The following is a 27,312-nucleotide window of genomic DNA, read 5'->3' on the forward strand; positions in this document are numbered from 1 at the left end:
CAAGTCAGCCTACCAAGCCTGGTGAGGCCATTCCGGAGCCACAAGGATGACCGGAATACCTTCCGCCTCGATTCTGCAAAGAAGTTTTGGCAGCAACTTGAGCAGGGGAAAAGCATACTGTAACGGAACTGCCGACCCACACTGTACTTGTGGACTTCCGTCAGTATACGGCTTCCTTGCAGTCATGAACATATATGCCAGATTTTCCCAGCCGTCCTCATACAAAGCTAGCCAACAACTTAGCTGGTACTGGAATCACTCTTTATTGAACAGTCACAAAGAATTTATATACAGCATGGACACATCCCCCTCCTGATCAGATTACCACACACAGGTCAGGGGTTACCTCATTACATTATCATATGCAGATGGAATTGTCTACAGAAATCGAATTAACCTGAATTATCTAGCTGTCTGGACAGAACATCCCACCTCATTACACAAACAATAAGGAGAGCCTGTCTGACATTGAAGTACAATACACATTAGCATAAGTGTAAATACAGACCCCATTTGAAGCAATCCAAACCAATACGCAACGGTCTTTCACTCCCAGTGATGGTGAGTACCGTCACACATACATCAGCCAATCCTGACCCCACAAAGCCACCAACGCGTCTGTCAGAGGGTCCAGAGAGCGGGCCACAAACCTCTGCACTTTCCTGTTGCTCCGAGATGCCAACAGATCTACGTCTGGAGTACTCCAACGAAGGCACACTTGCTGGAACACTTCCGGATGGATAGACCATTCCCCTGGAGCCAAGGTCTGCCAACAGAAGTCATCTGCCTGCCAATTTTCCACTCCTGGAATGTGAACGGTGGAGAGAGCAGGAACAAAGCATTCTGCCCAATGAAGGATGCTCGCCAACTCTAAGACCGCAAGGACACTCCTGGCACCCCCTTGGTGATTGACATAAGCCACAGCGTAGCATTGTCCGATTGAATACACACTGGACAGCCCCAAAGGTGCTCCGTCCAGTGGACTAGACAAAGCCTGATCGCTCTCAGCTTCAGAAAATTTATCGGTAATCTGGACTCCTCCAGAGACCAGACCCCTTGAGCAGAAAGCTTGCCGAGAACACCTCCCTACCCGGACAGACTGGCATCCGTGGTGATCACCGTCTGATATATGGGAAGGAAGTATTTTCCTTGTTTGAGCGTCGGGGACCAAAGCCACCATAACAGGGACCCCCTGGTCACCTGGCTCAACAGGATTGTCTGATTGTCCAGAGAACTTGGATCTTTGTTTCATTTGAGAAGAATTTCCTTTTGGAGTATTCTCGTGTGAAATTGAGCGTAAGGTACCGCCTCGAAGGACGACACCATCAGTCCCAGAACTCTCATACAAGTCCGAAGGGACGACCATTTGCTGGACAGCAAAAGAAACACCCTGGCTGAGGACAAATCCAAAGTCAGGCCCAAAAGTGAGTACACCCCTAAGTGAAAATGTCCAAATTGGGCCTAAAGTGTCAATGCTGTGTGTGGCCACCTTTATTTTCCAGCACTGCCTTAACCCTATTGGGCATGGAGTTAACCAGAGCTTCACAGATTGCCACTGGAGTCCTCTTCCACTCCTCCATGACGATATCACGGAGCTGGTGGATGTTAGAGACCTTGCGCTCCTCCACCTTCCGTTTAAGGATGCCCACAGATGCTCAATTGGATTTAGGTCTGAAGACATGCTTGGCCAGTCCATCACCTTTACCCTCAGGTTCTTTAGCAAGGCAGTGGTTATCTTGGAGGTGCGTTTGGGGTTGTTTTGTTGGAATACTACCCTGTGCCCCAGTCTCCAAAGGGAGGGGATCATGCTCTGCTTCAGTATGTCACAGTACATGTTGGCATTCATAGTTCCCTCAATGAACTGTAGCTCCCCAGTGCCGGGAGCACTCATGCAGCCCCAGACCATGACACTCCCACCACCATGCTTGATTGTAGGCAAGACACTTGTCTGTACTCCTCACCTGGTTGCTGACACACACGATTGACACCAACTGAACCAAATAAGTTTCTTATCAGAGCACAGGACATGGTTCCAGTAATCCATGTCCTCAAGTCTGCTTGTCTTCAGCAAACTGTTTGCGGGCTTTGTGCATCATCTTTAGAAGAGGCTTCTGGGAGGACAGCCATACAGACCAATTCGATGCAGTGTTTAGCATATGGTATGAGCACTGAAAGGTTGTCGCCCCCACCCTTCAACCTTTACACTTAGGGGATGTACTCACTTTTGTTGCCAGCGGTTAAGACGTCAATGGCTGTGTGCTGAGTTATTTTGAGGGGACAGCAAATTTACACTGTTATACAAGCTGTACACTCACTACTTTACATTGCAAGTGTAATTTCTTCAGTGTGGTCACATGAAAAGATAAAATATTTACAAAAATGTGAGGGTGTACTCACTGTGTGTACACACACAGATATATATGTGAAAGTAATGTTAGGTTACCTTTGCTGTAAGGAATGGATCTGCAGCAACCTCATCAAGAATCTTGAGAAGATAGGATTTACATTTCTGCATGTAATTCTGATACTCCTCCTGCTCTTCAGAGGACACTGCATCACTCTGAATATCTTCGCCTTTTCTCTGGTATACCTTTACAAAGTTATAAAACAAGTAACACCAAAATGAGAGCAAATTCAAGCTACACTTCAAATCCAAACACAAAGTTCCATTTTTAAATTTCACAGTCTGTGTCTCTACAATTGTCGATCTAGAGAAATATATTTTATTGTATAAAGTATGTTTTTGCGTTTACGTGAAGCTCATCATACATTGTCGTTTTTGCGTTTACGTGAAGCTCATCATACATTGTCTTAAGAGACAATTTGAAGTCTAATAGGTTACTACAAATCTAAAACGATTACTTGAGTCTTATACTTGGAAAAAAAAATGTTCAAATGCTGCAGCAAGGCTTTTAAATTAATGCCATGCACAAAGAATAGGGAGAAAGTTTTAATGGCTACATTCAGACATGGCTAGGAGTTACATGGACAATACATACCAATGCAAGATTCCAGTAAGAATCCACACTGTTAACAGCTTCCAAAGCGAGAATGGCATCATCAGTCTTTCCCTCAAAAATATCCATTTTGGCAAATGCAACACCAGCTTCATCTTCCAGATCTTTTACTTCTGACAACTGGATAAGGCAAAATAATATATTGACATTTGTGGCTTATAGCAACGTGTATTACAGACAGGCGACATTGTTATTTTACTGTGTAATGAGTTGACTGACTGGTTACAAAATGAGTTCGCAAGAATGGGCCTCCAATCATTAAGTGTCAAGCAGTTCTTCCTACTCAAATTAAATTTTCCATTAAAATTTACTGGATGCTCGAGACTAGGGGGGGCGCCAATCTTTCAAAGCAAAGGGCCAGTTTACTGTCCATCAGACTTTAGAGAGGCCAGACTGTGGCCACTGAAATTAGAAAATGCCCCAGCTTCAGCAGGACTAAATTATTTAGGCTTGGTGGTCAGTGGGAGTAGAAAAACTACCAAGCGTCCATGGTTAGAAGGAGGGATAATGACCCAACATTGGTATTGGTAAGAGGAAGAGCATCCCATCTTTGGCAACAGTGGGAGGAATTATGCCCCACTATTGGTGTCAATGAAAGGACTGGCACCTCACTGTTGACAGTGGGAGGAATAGTCACCCATGGGCTGGATAATGGCAAGCACCACTACCTTAACAAGGCTTAGAAAAGATCACATTTAAAAAAAAAAAAAAAACTCCTGTGTTCATCTTTTCTATAACGCAAAAGTGATCTGTTAAGTAGAATCAACTTCATGCCCCCTCAGATTACGCTTTCTGGTGTTTACAGAGCCTTGAAAAAGTATTCATACCGCTTGAAATTTTCCACATTTTGTCATGTTACAGCCAAAATTGTAAATGTATTTTATTGGGATTTTATTTGATAGACCAACACAAAGTGGCACATAATTATGAACTGGAAGGAAAAACTAGATTTTTTACGCCTTTGGGGCAGTCCCTGCAGGCATACAACCACCCACTCACTCTGCAATAGGATTTGGTTTTGTTGCATGCAGTGTTTAGAAGAGAAAACCCCATCCCACTCAGAGGGGCGGATGCTGCGCCTGTCAATGAACTTCAGAGAAAAGGATTTTACAGCAAGTCAAAATCGAGTTTTCTCCATCGCTCCTTGACAGGCGCAGCTCAATATTCTTCTTGACCATTGGGACGTCCCAAAGCAGTATTTGCATGAAGGGTGGGAAAATATCGCAGAAAGAACTTCATTCCCCAAAGGCTAAAAACTTAGCCAACCAGTGAACATGGAGCTCACCTAGAAAACATACACCCTCAAAGAGAAAATTCTCTTTTAAACAGCAGCCTGCAAAACGTTGTGGCAAAAAGAAGCATCGGCGGATGCCAACACATCTACTTTGAAGAAATTTGTAAACATGTGCACAGACAACAAAGTTGCCTCCTGGCAAATTTTCATTACTGACACCTGATGGTGAAAAGCCCAAGAGGCACTCAGAGCCCTAGTAGAATGCGCATTCACAGGGAAAGGTGGAACCTGACCCTTCAGTTAATAAGCCTGTACCACCGTCTGCCTGATCCATCTGGATATGGTCTTGGCAGACGCAGCCAATGCCTTTCGAGGTCCTTCCGTAAGGACAAAAAAAGCCCCATATCGTGAAAGATTCAGTAGCTGCCAGGTAAACCCCAATTGCCCGAACCACATTCAAAGAATGCAAGGCAATTTCCTTAGGATGCTTGGGCTTAGGACAGAGTGATGGCAGCACAATTTATTCAAATGCAAATCAGAAACCACCTTAGAAAAAAACGACTGATTAGGTCGAAGTACCACCTTATCTCTGTGGACCACTAGATAAGGTGAACAGCAGGATAGTGCCGCCAATTCAGATACTTTGCAAGCAGAGGTAATAGACACCAAAAAGGCTACCTTCTGTGACAGTGTAGGCAGAGGAATCTCCCCAATGTTCTCAAAGGGAGGTTTTTGAAGAACAGACAGTACCAAGTTAAGATCCCACGAAGGTAACAGGGATCGTATCAGAGGAGCCATATGGCAAACCCCTTGAATAAAAGTACGAATCAAAGCATGCGTAGCTAAAGGGCGTTGGGAAAAAACGCAGCCAAAGCTGACACTTGGCCTTTAATAGTACCCAAGGTCAACCGCTGTTCAACTCCTCTTTGGAGAAAGGTCAAAATCCTAGCCACCGGAAAAGGCGAGGATAAACCTTCAGCGATTCACACCATGAGATGTACGATTTCCACGTACAATGAAAGATCTTCCTGGAGGTAGATTTTCTAGCCTTCAACAGTGTAGGAATCACTGAGTCAGAAAGACCCCTATCCTTCAATACCTGGCTTTTAACAGCCACGCAGTTAAAGCCAGCGACTGTAAAGCAGGATGGAAGATCGGCCCTTGAGACAGCAGATATTCCCGAGAGGAAGTCTCCAAGGTGCATTGGCGACAAACCTTACCAGATCTGCGCACCAAGACCGGCGAGGCCAGTCTCGGGCCACCAGAAAGACCAGAATCCCTTCTACCTCTATTCTGCGCAGAAGCCTCGGCAGGAGTTTCAGCAGAGGGAACGCATAAATCCGCCGATACTGACCCCAAGGAGCCACCAGTGTGTAAGTGGCGTCGGCCAGAGGATCTCGAGACCTTGCTACAAACCTCTGTACCTTCTTGTTGAGCCAAGAGGCCAACAGGTCGACGTCGGGTGTCACCCAGACACTGCAGGTGAAAAACCCCTCCAGGTGCAGGGACCATACCCCCTGAACCAACACCTGACTAAAGTAATCTGCCTGCCAGTTCTTCACTCCTGTGATATGCACGGAGGAAAGGACTGGAACATAATTTTCTGCCCATTTCAGGATCTCGGCCACCTCCCGGACCACCAAGACACTCTTGATGCCCCCTTGATTGACGTAAGGCACGGCTGTGGCAGTGTCAGATTAAATCCGAGCTGGACAACCCTGCAGACGATTTATCCAGTGGCTGAGGCAAAGCTTCATCGCTCTGAGTTCCAGAATATTGATTGGTAGTCTGGACTCCACGGTCCAGGACCCCTGAACACACAGCTTCCATCCATGGAATGGCAGGCTGGCATCCATGGTTACCACAGTCCAATAATATGGGAGGAAGGACTTGCCCTGGCGTAGAGCCAACGAGCTATGCCACCACAGAAGAGCACACTTTGTGCTGTGACTCAACCAAAACAGTGTCCAAGGTTTTTGGATCTTTGTTCCACTTGACAAGAATTTCCCTTTGTAAGGGTCTTGTGTGGAACTGAGCAAACGGAACCGCCTCGTAGGTTAACACCATCAGACCTAAGGCTCGGATGCAGGTCCGCAGAGGGGACAGGTTGCTGAATAACAGCAAACAAATAATGGCAAACAAATCACTCTCTGCAGCTTTTCCAGGGGAAGAAACACCCTCGCTGAAGCTGAGTCCAGAGTCAATCCCAGATAATCCAGGTTTTTTTGTATGGTACCAGAGCAGATTTTTTGTTGACGTTCCAACCGAACTCTTACAGAGTCCGTACAGTGAATGTCAAGTTGCCCAACATGACTGAAAGAGTCTGTTCTTAGAAGAGATCGTGCAGGTACCCTAGTACCACAATCCCCAGTTGTCGCAGTAATGCCAAAACCGGAGCCAACACTTTGGTGAAGACCAAAGGAGGAGAGACCAAAGGGTAAAGCCACAAATTGATAATTCTCCTCTTCTACAGCGAAGCAAAGAAAACGCTGGTGTCTAGCGTTAATCAGGATGTGCAAATATGCGTCCTTGATATCCATAGGAGGTCAAAAAGTCTCCTTGGTGTATGGACGACACTACTGTGCGAATGGACTCCATTCAAAACTTCTGTTCCCGCACAAAGCGGCTCAGAGCCTTGAGGTCCAGGATTGAACGCATTTTGCTTTCATTGCTGGGAACAGTGAACAGGTTTGAATAGAACCCCTGAAAGCGTTCGAGGGAACCGACACAATCACAAATTACAACAGCAGATCTTGTACCGCCTCTCGTAGATCCCTTAACCAATCTGGAGATATGCAGAAATTAGACGGGAAGAATCTGTCCTGAATTTGATCGTTTGCTGTTATTTGTTTGCTGAATTCGATGTTGTAAACCGATCGGATCAGTTCGTGGACCCATTTGACCTGAATCAAGGCAATCCATAGTTCCAGAAAGAAGCAAAGACGCACGCCCCCCCCCCCCCCCCCCAGTTACGGGTGAGGGCGTCCCTTCATGCAGACGGGGATTTGTCTGTAGATCTGAATTGGCCTGCTCTCGGGTTACCCGACCATGTCTTATTGGAATCACCAGAAGAAAAAAGGCTTAGATCCTTTCTCCTGCGTGCCGGAGGCAGAAAAGGACCGCCTGTGGACTGTAAAATAAGTCCCTCGTCTATTACGTGGTGACTAGTGGTATTTTTTTTTTTTTTAAATCAAATCCACTTGACACCAGGTTTTCCAAAACGACCGTTAGGGCAGACAGGGGTTGCGACCCGGAGTTCCCCACAACAGCAAGGAGGGGATTTGTAGGTGAAATTTGTACCTGGGACTCCATATGAAACCTAAAATAGCGCAGTGTCACTTAGAAAACCGCAAAAAACGGACACACACTGCTGCACCAGCCACTAGCACTGCAGATAGCAGGGAGAGAGAGACACACCGAGACCAACAGGAACCCCAATAGACATACCAACGTTCGATATGGAGAGAACAGGATCGGTCTCTGCTGTGCAGAAAAAAAAAAAAAAAAAAAAAAAAAAAAAAGACGATCTTCAGATGTTCACTACCTGGGTCATCACTAGAGTAAAGGCCTAGCTGCTCCCTACCCTACTGTCCAGCATTAACGGACTCCGAAAAAATGGCTGCCCAATGCATTCCTATGGGGAAACCACAAAAACATGGCCGCCCATGCATTTCAATGGGAACTTCTGCAAAATGAGGCTGAATGATTCTACAGTAAAATGGCGGCTATGCGGTCTCCAGAACCCCCTAAGACTTCCAAACCATTAATGGCATCGGGGGTCCCCAGCAGGGACCCCAACCAGGATTAAACAAATCGCAAATCCCCCCCCCCCCCCCGGATCCACTTTAGCGGCATCAACGCATCCACCCTCCAAGGACCCCCGTCGCTGACTGTGGGGAGAGAGGCCTTGGGGGAGCCTGGTACATACTGAGAGGCAAGGGGGAATGAGGGGTACCCGAGGGTCCGACCTTTCCAGAGAGGGGCCCACGTTCGCCAGAGCTATTGGGGGGGCACTACTCACCATACCAATGACATCGGGTGGGTGCTAAACGTCAGACTAACTACCTCTCCACTCGGGGTGGGGGTGCTGATGGCCAAGGGGTATGCTGCGACTCAGGCCGAACCAGGTCGTGTGCATCCCCGTGAGGCGTTTCACTCACGGGCCAGCCCCTGTCAACTCGAGGCTCTGTCGTAGCAAGGCCTAGCGCTGGGCTATAACCTGCATGCGCTTGCTGGCCGGGCTGGGAGACCTTAAGGATCTAGAATATCCAGTCTGAAACCCAGTCTGGCTGTTGATTGCAGTTCTCTCAGGAACATAACTAGCTAAAAAATTTTTTTTTTTTTTACAAAGCTTGTCTTTTATTTTAAAAGGGAACCCAAGACCCAGCCGGGAACTAGGTCCTAGTCCTAAACTAGGCAGAAAAACTGAATCCTATAGCAGAGTGAGTGGGTGTATGCCTACAGGGACTGCCCCCATAGGCGTGGTAAAGATTTTTCACGCCTAGCGTCCTACTCCTGTAGGGGGCAGCATTACCCAATGTTCATGAAGAATATGGAGCTGCGTCTACCAATGAACGATAGAGAAATGATAAATGGTTTTCAAAATATCTAAAAAGGGTGGCGTGCATTTGCATTTAGCCACCGAGTTAATATTTTGTAGAACCACCTTTCCCTGCAATTACAGTTACAAGTCTATTTGGGCATGTCTCTACCAGTTTTGCACATCTAGAGAGTGACATTTGTGCTTATTCTTTAAAAAATAGCTCAAGCTCGGTCACATCGGGTGGAGAGCATCTGTACAGCAATTTTAAAGTCTTGCCACAGATTATCAATTGGACTTTGGTCTGGACTTGGACTGGGCCATTTTACCACATAAAAAACATGCTTTGATCTAGACCATTACATTGTAGCTGTAGGTTTCGAGTAGTTGTCTTGCTGGAAGGTGAACCTCAGCCCCAGTCTCAAGTCTTTTGCAGACTTCAAAAGGTTATCTTCTAAGATTGCCCTGTATTTGGCTCCATCCATCCTCCCACCAACTCTGACCAGCTTCCCTGTCCCTGCTGAAGGAAAGCATCCCCACAACATTCAGGGTTATGTGCAGTGTTCATCTTCCACCACACAGCATTTTGCTTTTAGGCCAAAAAGTTAATTTTGGTCTCATCTGATCAGAGCACCTTCTTCCACGTTTGTTGTGTCCCCCCACACTTCTTATGGCTTTCTTTCAGCCAAACTTCCATAAAGGCCAGATTTGTGGAGTGCACAACTAATAGTTGTCCTGTGGACAGATTCTCCCACCTAAACTGTGGAACTCTGCAGGTCCTCCAGAGTTACCATGGGCCTCTTTGGCTGCTTCTCTGAATAATGCTCTCCTTGCCTGGCCTATCAAATTAGGTGGTTCGCTATGTCTTTGTAGGTTTGTAGTTCTGCCATACTCTTTCCATTTTCAGATGATGGATTTTACAGTGCCATGCGAGATGTTCATAGCTTGGGATTTTTTTTTCCCCCTTTTAAAACCTAACCCTGCTTTAAACTTCTCTACAACTTTATCCCTGACCTGTCCGGTGTGTTCCTTGGCCTTGACAATGCAGTTTGTTCACTAAGGTTCTCCAACAAGCCTCTGAGGGCTTCACAGCACAGTTGTGTTTATGTGGAGATTACACACAGGTGGGACTCTACTAATTAGATGACTTAAGGGAAATGGTTCCATTGGATTTTAGTTAGGGGCATCAGAGTAAAGGGAGCTAAATATAAATGCACGCTACACTTTTCAGATATTTGTAAAAAAAAAAAAAAAAAAAAAAAAAACTTGAAAACCATTTATCATTATCCTTTCACATCACAATTCTGTGCCACTTTGTGCTGGTCTAACACAAACTCCTAATAAAATATACCGTATTTACATTTTGGTTGTAACATGAAAAAATGTGGAACATTTCAAGGGGTATGAATACTTTAAAGCACTGTAGAGGTTTGTACTTTAAAGCAGGTTTAGCGTTCAGAAGTTTCCAATCTGATCCTGGATGCACAGAATGAATTGTTTTTTAAAACACAGTTAAACTCAGCACAAAAATATATTAAAATGCTCAGTATGAATGGCATCAATGAGCAAGCATTATATGCATTTAGAAAAGGTCTTTCTAAATGCCTATAAACGCAGGTTTGGCAGTGTGTGTGACTTAGGCTCATAGAAAACATTTGCAGAACCTGACAAAAAAAAAAAAAATGGATTTTTGACTTACCGTAAAATCCTTTTATGCAAAGTTCATTGACAGACGCAGCTCCATATTCTTCTTGACCATTGGGTTATCATGCCCCCTACAGGAGTAGGACACTAGGCAGGAAAAAGTTTTACCACGCCTGTGGGGCAGTCCCTGCAGGCATACTCACACACACTGCTATAGCCTGCAGTTTTGTTGCAAGCAGTGTTTAGAAGACAAAAAAACCCCTTCTGCTCATACTTAGAGGGGCGGGTGCTGCGTCTGTCAATGAACTTTACAGAAAAGGATTTTACGGTAAGTCAAAAATCCTGTTTTCTCTATCCTTCATTGACAGATGCAGCTCCATATTCTTCTTGACCATTGGCATGTCCCAAAGCAGTATTTGCATGAGGGGTGGGGAAAAAAAAAAAAAAAAAAAACCGCAGAGAAAGAACGCAATTCCCCAAAGGCTAAAAACTTAGCCAACCAGGAGCTCAACCAGGAACAACTGGAGCTCACCTAGAAAAAAAAAAAAAAGAAAACCCCCTCAGAGAATATTTTCTCTCTTAAACCGCAGCCTGAAAAACCTTGCGGCAAAAGGATTATCCGAGGATGCCAACACATCTACTTTGTAGAATTTTGTGAACATGTGCACAGACGACTAAGTTGCTGCCTTGCAAAATTTGCATAATTGACGCTTGATGGTGAAATCCCAAGAAGAACTCTGCGCCCTAGTAGAATGCCCCTTCACAGGGAAAGGTGGAACCTGACCCTTCAGAGAAAAAGCCTGCAGCACCGTCTGCCTGATCATCTGGATATGGTCGCAGCAAAACGCAGCCAATACCTTTCAACGTCATTTGGTAAGGACAGAGAATCCGATTTCCTGAAAGATTCAGTAGCAGCCAGGTAAACTCTAATTGCCCAAAACCACATCCAAAGAATGCAAAGCAACATCCTTGGGATATAGTGAAAAAACTATCAGCGCAAGACTAAGTGAAATTCAAATGTGTATAAATGTGCTAGAATAAATCAATATATAAATCCGGCTGCATACACAAATTGTGTCCACACCTCACAACAAAAACATAAAAATCAAAAAACGTGCTGCGCCAGAAGTGCACAAAAATAATTAGTGATTAATGAATCAACAAGTGTTATCAACAAAATATAGTGTCCATCATATGTGCTCTGATGAAACATAAATGTTCATATAAAGTGCTCCAAAGTAATGATTAGTATATCCAGGTGATGACAGGACAGCCTCAATCCCTTGTGAATCAAGCAGGAACCACCAGTGTGTGAACTCCCTCCACCAGTAAGATTGGCCTCTCACCTTGATACCAGACCCAAACGGGCCAGCATGAGCATATCAGAGGATAAACAGACTATCACAGGTAACCTCTCCAGCCTTCACCTCCGGGGGTCGCCAGGACATAAAATAAAGATAAAGCAAAGATCTAGTGCTCTCTGAATGTAAATAATGAGCTTTTATTGAGCATAAAGGGGTGACTCACATTTGTTGGGCACTCAGCCGTGCCTGCTGTTATGGCATTCAGTGTTAGAGAGTAGCACCCGAGCGATCGGCGTCAGGCACGCAGGCTCCGCCTCCCTATACGCGTTACGCCTGAAGCGTGGGCTCCGTTTGGCTTCTTCGGTAGGGACCCCTACCGAAGAAGCCAAACGGAGCCCACGCTTCAGGCGTAACGCGTATAGGGAGGCGGAGCCTGCGTGCCTGACGCCGATCGCTCGGGTGCTACTCTCTAACACTGAATGCCATAACAGCAGGCACGGCTGAGTGCCCAACAAATGTGAGTCACCCCTTTATGCTCAATAAAAGCTCATTATTTACATTCAGAGAGCACTAGATCTTTGCTTTATCTTTATTTTATGTCCTGGCGACCCCCGGAGGTGAAGGCTGGAGAGGTTACCTGTGATAGTCTGTTTATCCTCTGATATGCTCATGCTGGCCCGTTTGGGTCTGGTATCAAGGTGAGAGGCCAATCTTACTGGTGGAGGGAGTTCACACACTGGTGGTTCCTGCTTGATTCACAAGGGATTGAGGCTGTCCTGTCATCACCTGGATATACTAATCATTACTTTGGAGCACTTTATATGAACATTTATGTTTCATCAGAGCACATATGATGGACACTATATTTTGTTGATAACACTTGTTGATTCATTAATCACTAATTATTTTTGTGCACTTCTGGCGCAGCACGTTTTTTGATTAACATCCTTGGGATGCTTGGGCTTAGGACAGAGTGAAGGCAGCACAAATGTCTTCAGATAAAAATCAGAAACCACCATAGAAAGAAACGAATGATTAGGTTGAAGTACCACTATCTCTGTGGACCACCAGATAAGGTGAACGGCAGGACAGCACCGCCAGTCCAGATACTCTGCAGGCAGAAGTAATAGCCGCCAAAAAGGCAACCTTCAGAGACAACGTAAGCAGAGAGATCTCCCCATTGTTCACAAAAGGAGGCTTTTGAAGAACAGACAATACCAAATTAAGATCCCACGGAGGTAATGGAGATCGCCTCGGAGGGGCCATATGGCAAACACCTTGCAAAAAAAAAAAAAAAAAAAAAATGTTAATCAAGGCATGTGTAGCTAAAGGACATTTGAAAAAACAGCCAAAGCCGACACTTGGCCTTTGATCGTGCCTAAAGCCAAGCGCTGTTCAACCCATTTGAGGAAAGGCCAAAATCCTAGCCACCGAAAAAAGGTGAGGATGCACCTTCAGCAGTTCGCACCATGAGAGGATGGAAGATCTGCCCTTGAGACAGCAGATCTTCCCTGAGAGGAAGTCTCCAAGGAGCATAGGCGACCATCCTTACCAGATCTGCGTATTCAGACCGGCAAGGCCAGTCTGGGACCACTAGAATGAGCGGAATCCCTTCCACCTCTATTCTGTGCAGAAGCCTCGGCAAGAGCTTCAGCGAAGGAAACGCATAGTACTCTTCCCACCCATAAGGCCTTTGGTCAGCTCATCCAGAAAGGATCCAAACAACCTGTCCCCCATAAAGGAAAGGTCAGAAAAAGCCTTTTTTGGAAGCCACACCATGCGTCTAATCGTAATCCCCATCGCAGACACTCTGGCTACCAGTGGAGCCGCATCCAATGACGCATCACATATATACAGAAGGGCTTGGACCATTTGGTCCGATAGCTCTATCAGGCCCTGGCGAGAGCTGCTCCGTTTCCAGGTCACCTTTCAGCAACTTTGCCCATTGCCATTTGGTCTGTGACACCAGAGTGATCACAAAGACCGGTGTCAGTATTAAGCCTGCATTCACATGCAAATGGCGGGACAGAGACTCAATCCATCTACACACAACTTTTGGTTTGTTCAGAATGATCTGAAGTCAGTTTATTGCTTACAGATTATATAGAAAAACATTACCATTAGAAAAACATTGAATAATAGGTTACTATTACTATCCGGTCGTCTTGACCCAGACTGCTGGAAAGCACATGCATTTTGGGGAAAAAACAGGTTTACAAGAACACAGCTTATCTTCTGAGATTACTGTGAGCAAACGTCTATGCAGAATACAAAATACTCTATCAAGCAGTTATACAGAAAATGGCTTCTGACATTCTGACATCTAAAAAGGATAAACTATGGCTCGAACCTCCTGTAATCCCCCCTTAAATCATGAATACGATTTCCTACTATGCTGCGTTGTTCTCTTAATTTCGCCTATTACGCCTGGTTTGTAAATATTGCATATACTTATGGGGAGTAGGAGTGGCGCACCTAGCAAGACCTACCATAGTGAGCTTAAAAAAAATGCATAAAAGAAAATAAAAACCACCACTAATACTATGGTCGTGGCAATCCCTCTGAGCCATCCAAATATACCTGATCCAGAGAAGAACTCATCCCAGGGATTAGTAAGGCCTGAATTCTTCTTAAGCTCAGACAAACTCTAGTTTCTTGATAGCTAATGTGACCTTTTCATTTGGACCAGTGTTGCTGGGAATGTATGCGCAGCATGTAACCGGATGATCCACCTTTGGTGGTACGGTCCATCTATTGGACACCCCATTTGCGAAGGGGGTAGCACCTTTTAAAGCGCTTTAGGGACCACTAACATTTGTTTGATGTGCCCCCACTGTTAATTGACAAGGTTGTCAAAAAGTTCCGGACAGGGAAAAACCTTGCCCGACATCTGGGAACTGCGGATGCCAAAAGACACCTGCGTCCCTGACGCTGTAGAATCATCTGACATTTTTAAGGTTTCCCGCACTGACACCAAGTGCCTCCACCAGCGCGCTTTCCCGTGCAGCTGCTGACGAAGCTACATCCTCCTCACCATCAGAATGGGAAGAAGCAGATCCACCAGGATGGCATGAGTTCGCGGCAGCCATATCTACCTCAGAATCTGATACTAGAGAGGCAGGAGAAGTTCTAGAGCGCTTTCTACTAGTGCCATTTTTTTTTAAAACGAAATCCACTTTTGACACCAGGTTTTTCAAAACTGCTGTAAATGCAGATAGGGGCTGCAAGCTGGAGGGTGCCGCAACTGCACTGAGGGGGATCTGTGGGTGAGATTTGGTCCTGGGACTCCATATTTACTTAATACAAAAAACATTGTCACTTTAACAAACTGCAAAAAACACTATCTACATCGCTGCACCAGCGGCACCACAATCCCTAGCACAGCCTGCAGCAGGGTGAATGAGATATACCTCCAGGGACCCTAGTAACATAACACCAAAATGATATGGAGGGCTATAGAAAGGATCTGTGCAGAGAGAAAAACTATGACACAGGAAAAGGAAATACCCGGGTCATGTACGAGTCACCCTAGCTTCTCCCTGCTGTCCAGCGATTGTGGACTCCAAGAAAAAGGCCGCCCCATGCATTCTTATGGGGGAACTACCAAAACACGGCCAGCCATGCATTTCAATGGGAGAATTTTTACATGGCTGCAGAACGAAACTACAACAAAATAGCGGTCCCCAGGGGGGTCATTAGACTGTGGCAACGGGGAGGGGGCACCAGAATAAACCCACCCCCCCTTGCAGAACAGTCGCAGCGGCCGCAATACATCGCCCCCTGAGATTGGGGAGGCTGCTATAACAGATGCCAGGGGAACCGAGGGATACCCAAGGGTCCGACTTCCCCAGGGAGGGGCCCACATCCACCCTGAGATCGCCAGAGAAATTGGGGGGCACTTACTCATCGTACCAACAGCATCAGGAGGGCACCACTGTGAACACACTACCTCACCATCCCGGGGTAGGGGTACTGATGGCCAAGGGGTACGCCACGACTCAGGGTGACCCAGGCCGTATGCGTCCCGGTGAGGTGTGTCACTTGCAGGCCAGCCCCCGTCCATCGGGGCTCTGTCGTGGCGAATAACCTGCGCATGCTTGCTGATCAGGCTGGGAGACCTTAAGGATCTAGCATATCCAGTCTGAAACCCAGCCGGCTGTTTCTTGTAGTTCTGACAGGAACAAAACCAACTAAAAAGTAAAGCCTTACAAAAAAAAAAAAAAAAAAAAAAGGGCCGACGTCCCAGCAGGGAACTACGTCCTACTCCTAAAGTAGGCAGAAACAAACTGAAGCCTATAGCAGAATGTGTGGGTGCATGGAGCTGCGTCTGTCAATGAACGATAGAGTAATGAGTAAGCAAAGTACTCCTAGCTGAGGCACAAAGATTGTGGGCCACCTGATGGGCTATGGATAAAACAGAGGAGGAAAAAGAAAGAGGAAGCATAACTTAACAATCAAGTGACGGAATCCCCAGGAGACAAGCGGAGCCCCTGCAGCCCCACTGGTAGCCAAGGTGGTATAAAAAATGTTTTCTCGTTCAGACACCCTCACCCTCCTCCTGTGTTCCACCATAATCAGTGAGGGAGTCCCCTTTATAGGGTACTCACTAGGATCGAGGAGGTGAAAGTGGTGTTATAAACAGCAGGCCACCAGTGTCCACAAACAGTTGTGTTACCAGAGTACTGTCTCCAGCATGCGTTTGCCCCCTGAATCTTTTCTTCTGTAGAGCATTACTGAAAGCAAGAGGTGTGGGCAACCAGCAGAGACACGCGACGAACAAGCCAAGTCCCCAAATGACCACTACGCTGACTGGTGCATACACAGCACGAGTTGTTCAGGACCTCAGAGAAGGTGGTAAGACCAAGGTGGGCACCTAATGCATGATCCAGTGCCTGAGTTGACTTTACACCAGATCTGGGACTTCCCTGGTGGGATCCAGATGTGGTCCTTCAAGCTCTTGCCGTGGGACACAAATTGAGAAACTGCATAATAAAACGCCATGGCAATAACGTAGAAAAAAAAAAAAAGTTGAATAAATTGGTGCTGCTAAAAAATGAAATCCCACAGAGAGGTATCAAACACCTAAAAAGTCACTAACAAAGAACTGAAGCGTGCTTGGATCAAGAGGGGGGTCATATTTGGGTCCTCTTTAGATTTTCTGCCAGTATACAGTTGCTAGGTACATTCCTATGAACCCAGTGGTCTCGAAATCTGCCTGTGTCCTGTAGCGTATGAAAATGAAAACAATTGTTTGCATTGCCAATACAATGCTGATGTCATAAAAGTGTATGCCAAGACCATAGAATTACTTTAAGTAGCAGCCTTACAAATTCCTTCTGGTATTGGGAGCTCTCTGGGCACAGAGAAGATGGTTTGTTGAACGAAAAAAAAAGTACTTGTATGCAATAGCTTAAGTGACGTTACTTTTCAGTTTCTTGTGCACAGATAAAATTTAAAGCAAAAAAAAAAAAAAAAACAAACAAAAAACAGACAAGACAATCAACACTTTATGTAGACAAGGCAACACAGCAATAGCACGAATTATCAAGGCCAGCAGGCTGCAGAATTTTTATCATGCAGTTTAAGACAAATTACTACCATTTGTAAATCTGAAGCTACAACATAAAATTACATAAAAACAGTAGCCTTAACCCATTCAAATACCTTAATATCTTTGCTGTGGAAATGTTTGAAGAGTGGGTCAATTGGCTCAGGTATGCTCCTCTTCTGTCTGATCACATCTAGCAGTGGCAATACTTTCTTCCAGTAGTGAATGCATCGGACCATATAATCCCTCTGATCATAGAAGGAATTCAAACCGTTTCCCTGCAGTAACAAACAAGTTAAGTTGTCCAATGCAACCAGTTTTCTTGGTTCATGTACTATATGCAATTATTCAGATAAAAAAAACACTTACAGTAGTACAGAGACTCCTTGACCAGTGTATGAGAAGGGCAGGCTGCAGACCATGCTTTTCCAGGGCTCGCAATGTGTTAAGCTCATACTGAATCACAAGCCTAAGTTTAGCCGAAGATCCAGGCCTGTATTTAGAAAATGAATTTAGAAATGTTTTGAGTGACTAAATGATATAAGTGACTTCTTCACAAAATAATTCATAAACATCTACTACGTAATGTCCCTGTATTTTTCATGAAATAATTTCTTACTGCATTTTACTGCCTCCTTCATGAGCTCTTGACCCTCTTGCTTTCCCCCCCTCACTTACATGAAAAATCAATGCAAACAGTCATGTGCACTACTCTATGCCTATGCACACATCCAAACCCATAGTCTCTAGTCCACATTGGGAGAAAGCAAGAGAGGGAGGCCAAGTTCTTACGACAGTGGGACCATGGAGGGAAAATACATTTAAAAAAAGTGGCCACTTTAATAGGAAGTCTGATCACAGTAGGAAAAAGAAAAAAATAGGACTTGGAAGAGGCTTAGAGCATTAGACGTTAACCAAGTAAAACATACATAGACTTTTTTTAAACCAGGGTTTACCATCACTTTAATATACAGAAAAGTTTATGACAAAGTCTGTATAAAAAAAAAACATGCAACTTACTGGGCTGTTTTATGAATAAGGGTGTAGACCGCATCCCACCATGACCCCTGCTTGTCTGTAAATAGCTGCTTGCAGATTAGCATAGGTAAGCAACGAGGCTGATGGCGATCATTTGATGAATAATTATTTTGCAACTGAAGGTGACTTGTGTAAATAACTGCTAGCAAAAATACCTAAAAGCAAAACAGAAAATTAGCAGCTTTCTATAGTTGACTCTTTGCTCATTGGGTAACACAGATTAAAATTTATATCTTGTCTGCCTACAGCAGGAATGACTGTACTTTGCACTCCCCGACATTTGACATTTCCACTACAGCAGGGGGTCTTCAAACTATGGCCCTCCAGTTCAGGAACTACAATTCCCATCATGCCTAGTCATGTCTGCGAATGTCAGAGTCTTACAATTCCTCATGGGATGTGTAGTTCCACAACAGCTGGAGGGCCATAGTTTGAGGATCCCTGCACTACAGAGTCATTTACATTTTCTTTCCAACTTTGGATACATAAACATTTAAAGGCTCTGAAATGCATATATATGTGCATTTTAGACCTGCAAATAGGTTTATTTCTTTATGAGGCAAGAGAGTCTAACTGCACACTCAGAAACATACCAAAAGTAAACACATCGTAACATGTCCATGTAAACAAGTTTAGATGGAATTGATCTGTACTTAAAAACAAGGCCAATCAGTTTCAAGGATATATGGGGTCATGCTTTGCTAAATGCACGATATTGCATTTCCTCAATCGCATGCTTTCAAAGGTCTATCCAGGTGTGTTTACAAGGTTTTGGATTATAATACACCTTGGTCTGGGTCATTGGAGCCACTCACACCCAATATGATAAATGTGTAGGGGTGTGAGGAGGTTCTACATGTCATCTGGTTCAGGTTTGCTTATTTTGTGATTTGGTCTGATTTCATGTAACCTGCTTACATTGCATGTACTAGACATAAGCATTATACCTTTAGACCCCGTTCACACTGGGGCGACCTGTCAGGCGACCTGGTCGCCTGACAAGTCGCCTGCCATAGAGCAGCACAGGAGCCATTCTAATTGGAGCGACAAGACGCTCCGACTTAGAAAAAGGGTCCGGAGCTTCTTTGGGGCGACCTGCATTGATTTCAATGATATGAAGTTCATGATGGCAGCTCCGAGGTCGCGGTGCGAGCTGCGCACCGCGACTTCACAGGTCGCCCCAGCAAGTCGGGTTGCCCCAGTGTGAACGGGGTCTTAGCTCCTAATGTTTTTCTTTTTTTGTTTGGAACTGTAAATGTTCTCTTGCAAACTAATAAAACTTATCTATACAAAAAAAAAAAAAAAAAAAGATAGCTAGATAGATATACACGCGCGCACACACACACACACACACGCCCGATTCCAAAAAAGTTGGGACAATACAAATTGTGAATAAAAACAGAATGCAATGATGTGGAAGTTTTAAATTTCAATATATTTTATTCAGAATACAACAGATGAAGTATCAAATGTTTTAACTGGGGAAAAAAATATTTAAAAAAAAAGGGAAAATAAGTCGATTTTAAATCGACACCTCAAAAAAGTTGGGACAAGGCCATGTTTACAACTGTGTGGCATCCCCGCTTCTTTTTATAACAGTCTGCAAATGTCTGGGGACTGAGGAGACAAGTTGTAACAATGAAAGATGACCAGCGCTACGGAATATCTCCAGTATAAACTAAATTAAATTCAGGTGTAAGCAGCCACAAACAAACCCCCGGAGAACCAAGGGCAAGATGTAAGTTTAAAGGGAAAAAGTTTGTGTTCAGCGCTACCTGTTTGAGCAGATTCTAAAAAAAAAAAAAAAAAAAGGGGTGGGGGGGGAAGTGACCCCTATGTAGGTGTGTGTGCACCCAAAGAAAACTTAATAAAGTGCTTTGTGCAGTAAGTGGATGTTGTACCACAACTCAAAAGTATATTCAAAAAATATATTTTTAAACGCAACTGCTCATATATCATATAAAAGTAAGTGACATATAAAGTGCCAGTGATAAATGTGCAAAAATGCAAATTAATGCCAATATATCAACAATTTTATTTTAAAAGCACACCCTATAAGTGAAAGTGGGTACTGGTGAGTAAAGTGTAAAATCAACCACAGGGTGTATTTCGAGTGAGATGCCCAGGTGTAGCATTCAGTAACACTCTCACCATATGACTCTTCTTCTGGGCCAGAGAACTGGATATGTGACCACAGAACAATCCAAAATCAGGGGTTTCTTTAATCCTTCAGCTCGGCAGAAATAACGTTGGGAGTTACCCCCCTTTACAAACTGCAGTGCTCAAGCATAAAGATATGGGACCCCAATAGCATAGCAATCCATAGGAAATACAAAAGCAAGCGCAGAGTAACTTACAGTTCGGACTGATCGCATCAGCTGTACACAGGACGCCGGGACACTTCCGCGGCTCCGAACCACTTTGACCGGAAGTGACGTATGGCGTACACAACTCCGCCCAACGCGTTTCGTCATCAGACGTCAACAGGAGCAGTGCCATCTTACGTATTCCCGGCTCTTATAGCCCGTGGTATCCTAGCAACCGGGAAGAAACAAATAGCGACCATCTTAGTACTCTCGCGAGTTACACGGCGGACATATTTATCCTCTCAAAGGCCACGGATGTAGGTTTTTTTACGGGCGTAGTCTGTCAGAATTAGCAAAGTATATAATATACTATAATAAAGTATAAAATATATTCTTATTTTATAAGAATATAATTATTTTATTTGCCGCTAATAAGGTTCATCTTATATTTTTTATTTAAATCTAATAAAAGTATAATGTTTTCGTTTCATATCTGCTGTTCAGATTGATCGCACATGATGTAACTTTGCTAATTCTGACAGACTACGCCCGTAAAAAAACCTACATCCGTGGCCTTTGAGAGGATAAATATGTCCGCCGTGTAACTCGCGAGAGTACCAAGATGGCCGCCATTTGTTTCTTCCCAGTTGCTAGGATACCACGGGCTATAAGAGCCGGGAATACGCAAGATGGCACCGCTCCTGTTGACGTCTGATGATGAAACGCGTTGGGCGGAGTTGTGTACGCCATACGTCACTTCCGGTCTAAGTGGTTCGGAGCCGTGGAACGCAGAAGCGTCCCGGCGTCCTGTGTACAGCTGATGCGATCAGTCCGAACTGTAAGTTACTCTGCGCTTGCTTTTGTATTCCCTATGGATTGCTATGCTATTGGGGTCCCATATCTTTCTGCTTGAGCACTGCAGTTTGTAAAGGGGGGTAACTCCCAACGTTATCTCTGCCGAGCTGAAGGATTGAAGAAACCCCTGATTTTGGATTGTTCTGTGGTCACATATCCATTTCTCTGGCCCAGAAGAAGAGTCATAGGGTGAGAGTGTTACTGAATGCTACACCTGGGCATCTCACTCGAAATACACCCTGTGGTTAATTTTACACTTTACTCACCAGTACCCACTTTCACTTATAGGGTGTGCTTTTAAAATAAAATTGTTGATATATTGGCATTAATTTGCATTTTTGCACATTTATCACTGGCACTTTATATGTCACTTACTTTTATATGATACATGAGCAGTTACGTTTAAAAATATATTGTTTGAATATACTGGCTATTAGTCACATTGCACTTTTTTTCCTTTTGAGTTGTGGTACAACATCCACTTACTGCACAAAGCACTTTATTAAGTTTTCTTTGGGTGCACACACACCTACATAGGGGTCACTCCCCCCCCCCCCACCCCTTTTTTTTTTTAGAATCTGCTCAAACAGGTAGCGCCGAACACAAACTTTTTCCCTTTAAACTTACTGAGGAGACAAGTTGCTCAAGTTGAGGAATAGGAATGTTGTCCCATTCTGGTCTAATACAGGCTTCTAGTTGCTCAACTGTCTTAGGTCTTTGTCACATCTTCCTCTTTATAATGCGCCAAATGTTTTCTATGGGTGAAAGATCTGGACTGCAGGCTGGCCATTTCAGTACCTGGATCCTTCTATGCAGCCTTGATGTTGCAATTGATGCAGTATGTGGTCTAGCATTGTTATCTTTGAAAATGCAAGGCGTTTCCTAAAAGACGTCTGGATGGGAGCATAGGTTGTTCTAGAACTTGGATATACCTTGCAGCATTGATGGTGCCTTTCCAGATGTGTAAGCTGCCCATGCCACACACACTTCTGAAACCCCATACCATCAGAGATGCAAGCTTCTGAACTGAGCGCTGATAACTTGGGTTGTCCTTGTCCTCTTTGGTCCGGATGACATGGCGTCCCAGTTTTCCAAAAAGAACTTCAAATTTTGATTCGTCTGACCACAGAACAGTTTTCCACTTTGCTTTGCAACAGTCCATTTTAAATGAGCCTTGGCCCAGAGAAAATGCCTGCACTTCTGGATCACCTTTAGATATGGCTTCTTTTTTGGCCTATAGAATTTTAGCCGACAACAGCGAATGGCACGGTGGATTGTGTTCACAGACAATGTTTTCTGGAAGTATTCCTGAGCCCATGTTGCAATTTCCATTACAGTAGCATTCCTGTATGTGATGCAGTGCCGTCTAAGGACCCGAAGATCACGGGCATCCAGTATGGTTTTCTGGCCTTGACCCTTACGCACAGAGATTGTTCCAGATTCTCTGAATCTTTGGGTAATATGCACTGTAGATGATAACTTCAAACTCTTTACAATTTTTCTCTGAGAAACTCCTTTGATATTGCTCCACTATTTTTTGCCGCAGCATTGGGGTAATTGGTGATACTCTGCCCATCTTGACTTCTGAGAGACACTGCCACTCTGAGAGGCTCTTTTTATACCCAATCATGTTGCCAGTTGACCTAATAAGTTGCAAATTGGTCCTTCAGCTGTTCCCTATATGTACATTTAACTTTTCCGGCCTCCTATTGCTACCGGTCCAAACTTTTTTGGAATGCGTAGCTCTCATGAAATCCAAAAAAGGGGCAAAAATGTGGCATGACATTTCAAACTGTCTCACTTTCAACATTTGATGTTATCTATATTATATTGTGAATAAAATTTAAAAAGTTTGGAGGTTTGTATATTAATCCTTTCCTTTTTTACTCACAATTTGTACATAGTCCCAACTTTTTTGGAATTGGGAGATATATCCTCTCTCTCCCTTTCTCTATCTCTCTCTCTATAGCCATCTATCTAGAGATAGCGCTCTCTCACACATACAGTATCTCACAAAAGTGAGTACACCCATCACTCTTTGTAAATACTTTATTGTATCTTTCACGTGACAACATTGAAAAAAAAAATGACACTTTGCTACAATGTAAAGTAGTAAGTGTACAGCTTGTATAACCATGTAAATTTGCTGTCTCCTCAAAATAACTCAACACAGCCATTAATGTCTAAACAGCTGGCAACAAAAGTGAGTACACCCCTATGTGAACATGTCAAAATTGGGCCCAATTTGCCATTTTCCTTCTCCGGTCTCATGTGACTCGTTAGTGTTACAAGGTCTCAGGTGTAATAAATTCGGTATTATCGCTCTCTCATATTGGTCACTAGAAGTTTAACATGCCAAAGAACTGAGGATCTGAAAAAAAAAAAAAGAATTGTTGCTCTACATAAAGATGGCCTAGGCTATAAGAAGATTGCCAAGACCCTGAAACTGAGATGCAGCACGGTGGCCAAGACCATACAGCAGTTTAACAGGACAGGTTCCACTCAGAACAGGCCACGCCATGGGCAACCAAGGAAGTTGATTGCACGTGCTCAGCGTAATATTCAGAGGTTGTCTTTGGGAAAATAGACGTATGAGTGCTGCCAGCATTGCTGCAGAGGTTGAAGGGGTGGGGGGGTCAGCCTGTCAGTGCTCAGACCATACCCTGCACACTTGCATCAAAGTGGTCTGCATGGCTGTCGTCCCAGATGAAAGCCTCTTCTAATGATGCACAAGAAAGCCCGCAAACAGTTTGTGGAAGACAAGCAGACTAAGGACATGGATTACTGGAACGATGTCCGGTGGTCTGATGAGACCAAGATAAACTTATTTGGTTCAGATGGTGTCAAGCGTGTGTGGTGGCAACTAGGTGAGGAGTACAAAAGACAAGTGTGTCTTGCCTACAGTCAAGCATGGTGGTGGGAGTGTCATGGTCTGGGTCTGCATTGGTGTTGCCATCACTGGGGAGCTACAGTTCATTGAGGGAACTATGAATGCCAACATGTACTGTGACATACTGAAGCAGACCATGAGCCCCTCTCTTCAGAGACTGGGCCGCAGGGCAGTATTCCAACATAACCCCAAACACCTCCGAGACAACCACTGCCTTGCTAAAGAAGCGGAGGGTAAAAGGTGATGGACTGGGCCAAGCATGCCTCCAGACCCAAACTTTACTGAGATCTCCAACATCCACTAGCTCCATGATGTCATCATGCAGGAGTGGAAAAGGGCTCTAATGGCAACCTGTGAAGCTCTGGTGAACTCCATGCCCACCCAAGAGGGTTAAAGCAGTGCTGGAAAATAATGGTAGCCACAAATATTGACACTTTGGGCCCAATTTGGACATTTTAACTTTTAAATTTTGAAGGGACAGCAAATTTACACTGTTAAACAAGCTGTACACTCACTACTTTACATTGTAGCAAACTCATTTCTTCAGTGTTGTCACATGAAAAGATAAAATACATGATTTTAAAAAATGTGAGGGGTGTACGCACTTTTGTGAGATGCTGTATATCTCTAATCCATTTGTGTTGTGCCAGTTTAATTTCCTTTTGCCTTCCTTTTCTCATGTGTCTGTTCTGCTTTAAAATAACCCTTTCCCGAATGACACATGGGGGCTACAATTGCCAGTCCACTTCTTTCTTCCAACTGGGTTTAAAGATTTAGTCACCGACAGAGCTAGTACACTTTTCCTTAAGTCAGACTTACTAATCTGCATGTTTGTTGCAAGTAAAAGACACAAAGTATTAAAGCTAGAGAGTAAGGACTACAGTCAGGAACCTATCATGAGTAAGTAGTAGCAATAGTAGCCTCTGTCTCTCTGAAAAACTTTTCTTTAACCACTTGCCGTCCTGTGCAGAATCACATTATATATATATATATATATATATATATATATATATATATATATATATATATATATATATATATATATACACACACACACACGATTCTGCACTTCCGCCTGATTAATCACAGCAGAAGCTGATCATCCAGTATTCTACACAGAACTGAGCTCTGCAATGTAAACAAGGCAGATCTCAGTTCTGACACGGTGGAAGGAATGGATTTTGTGTTCCTGCAAAGCAAGGAACAAAATCTCTTGTAGAAAAGTAGTTAAAAACTACCTACAGCGCTTGCTCCCAAGGGACACACAACAAAGTGAAAATATTCCAATAAATAAATAAATACAAGTGAATATGTGGAAACATTAATAATGGTTTAGCAGCTGCTATAGTAAGAAGTAGATTGAAAGATATGTAGTCTAAACAATAGGCTACCTATAGCGCTTGCTTTAGATACATTCAATAGTGTACACAAATAAAAACACCATATATATAAAAAAAAGTCAGATGAATACATTTCAGTAAAAATAGTCGCCAAGTGAAAGTTCCAAAAAAAATGTGCAAATAATTCTCATATAAACGGTGATTCTTCAGTGCAAATTTTTATTAAATTAAAGTGCAGTTGCTGAGTGCTATATTACATCCAAGTGATAATGGTAGAATTCAATCACTCACCAAATGTTGTGGGTCCTGTGTGCCTTATAGCACCAGGACCTGTTCAGACTTGTATAGCCCCCTGGGCTATAGAGCGATCTTTCTTTCTTGCTTCTAAATGGTTAAGGTGATGGGGTCCACCTCCGTCTCCTCTCCCTAGAAATAAGGCTCAAATTTGCATAGATGGACAGACCGGAACGCCGCAACAGCGTGCGTTCCATCAAATCCAGGAAGCTTAACCGGAATTGACGATGCGCGGTTCGCGCGCCGGAAGTTACGTCAACGCGTTTCACCCTTCGTGTGGGCGTTTTTAAAAAAAACACTTTTTTAAACGCCCACACGAAGGGTGAAACGCGTTGACGTAACTTCCTGCGCACGAACCGCGCATCGTCAATTCCGGTTAAGCTTCCTGGATTTGGTGGAACGCACGCAGTTGCGGCGTTCCGGTCTGTCCATCTATGCAAATTTGAGCCTTATTTCTAGGGAGAGGAGACGGAGGGGGACCCCATCACCTTAACCATTTAGAAGCAAGAAAGAAAGATCGCTCTATAGCCCAGGGGGCTATACAAGTCTGAACAGGTCCTGGTGCTATAAGGCACACAGGACCCACAACATTTGGTGAGTGATTGAATTCTACCATTATCACTTGGATGTAATACAGCACTCAGCACCTGCACTTTAATTTAAGAAAAATTTGCACTGAAGAATCACCGTTTATATGAGATTTGCACATTTTTTTGGAACTTTCACTTGGCGACTATTTTTACTGAAAATTTATCTGACTTTTTTATATATGGCGTTTTTATTTGTGTACACTATTGAATGTATCTAAAGCAAGCGCTATAGGTAGCCTATTGTTTAGACTACATATCTTTCAATCTACTTCTTACTATAGCAGCTGCAAAACCATTATTAAGGTTTCCACATATTCACTTGTATTTATTTATTTATTGGAATATTTTCACTTTGTTTGTTGTGCGTCCCTTGGGAGCAAGCGCTGTAGGTAGTTTTTAACTACTTTTCTACAATTATCCTCATACTAAAGCAGCTGCCATTAATAATATATTTATGGGACTATTTATGCACTGTAAATTACACTTTTTTTAGAGCAAGCGCTATAGGTAGCCTCTCCTAGACTACTCCTATACAAAATCTCTCTTGCCTTAGTAAAAGCACCTAACATCACATGTATGTCGGTATCCATGGTTTGCCACATTATTGCAGTCCCAATATAAGTATCCGATCACCACCATTACTAGTACAAAAAAAAAAAAAAAAGAAACAAATTCCATAAATACAGTGCCTTGGAAAAGTATTCACCTTCCC

The 27,312-nt window shown here is 43.9% G+C and overlaps 1 protein-coding gene across 1 annotated transcript in view; it reads right to left on the reverse strand.

Annotated features, from left to right (window-relative positions):
- LOC309546294 (E3 SUMO-protein ligase RanBP2-like) overlaps window positions 1–27,312 on the reverse strand; it is a 258,408-nt gene that overhangs the window by 160,179 nt on the left and 70,917 nt on the right. Inside the window, exons 11-15 of the mRNA XM_082245888.1 lie at window positions 18,308–18,480; window positions 17,657–17,780; window positions 17,404–17,565; window positions 3,000–3,137; window positions 2,444–2,590 (exon numbers count right to left, since the gene is read on the reverse strand). Of these exons, the coding sequence (XP_082102014.1) occupies window positions 2,444–2,590; window positions 3,000–3,137; window positions 17,404–17,565; window positions 17,657–17,780; window positions 18,308–18,480 (744 nt within the window). The remainder of the gene's footprint in view (window positions 1–2,443; window positions 2,591–2,999; window positions 3,138–17,403; window positions 17,566–17,656; window positions 17,781–18,307; window positions 18,481–27,312) is intronic.

This window comes from Pelophylax lessonae, assembly GCF_965119305.1.
Source record: "Pelophylax lessonae genome assembly, chromosome: 2".
Classification (NCBI taxonomy): Eukaryota; Metazoa; Chordata; class Amphibia; order Anura; family Ranidae; genus Pelophylax; species Pelophylax lessonae.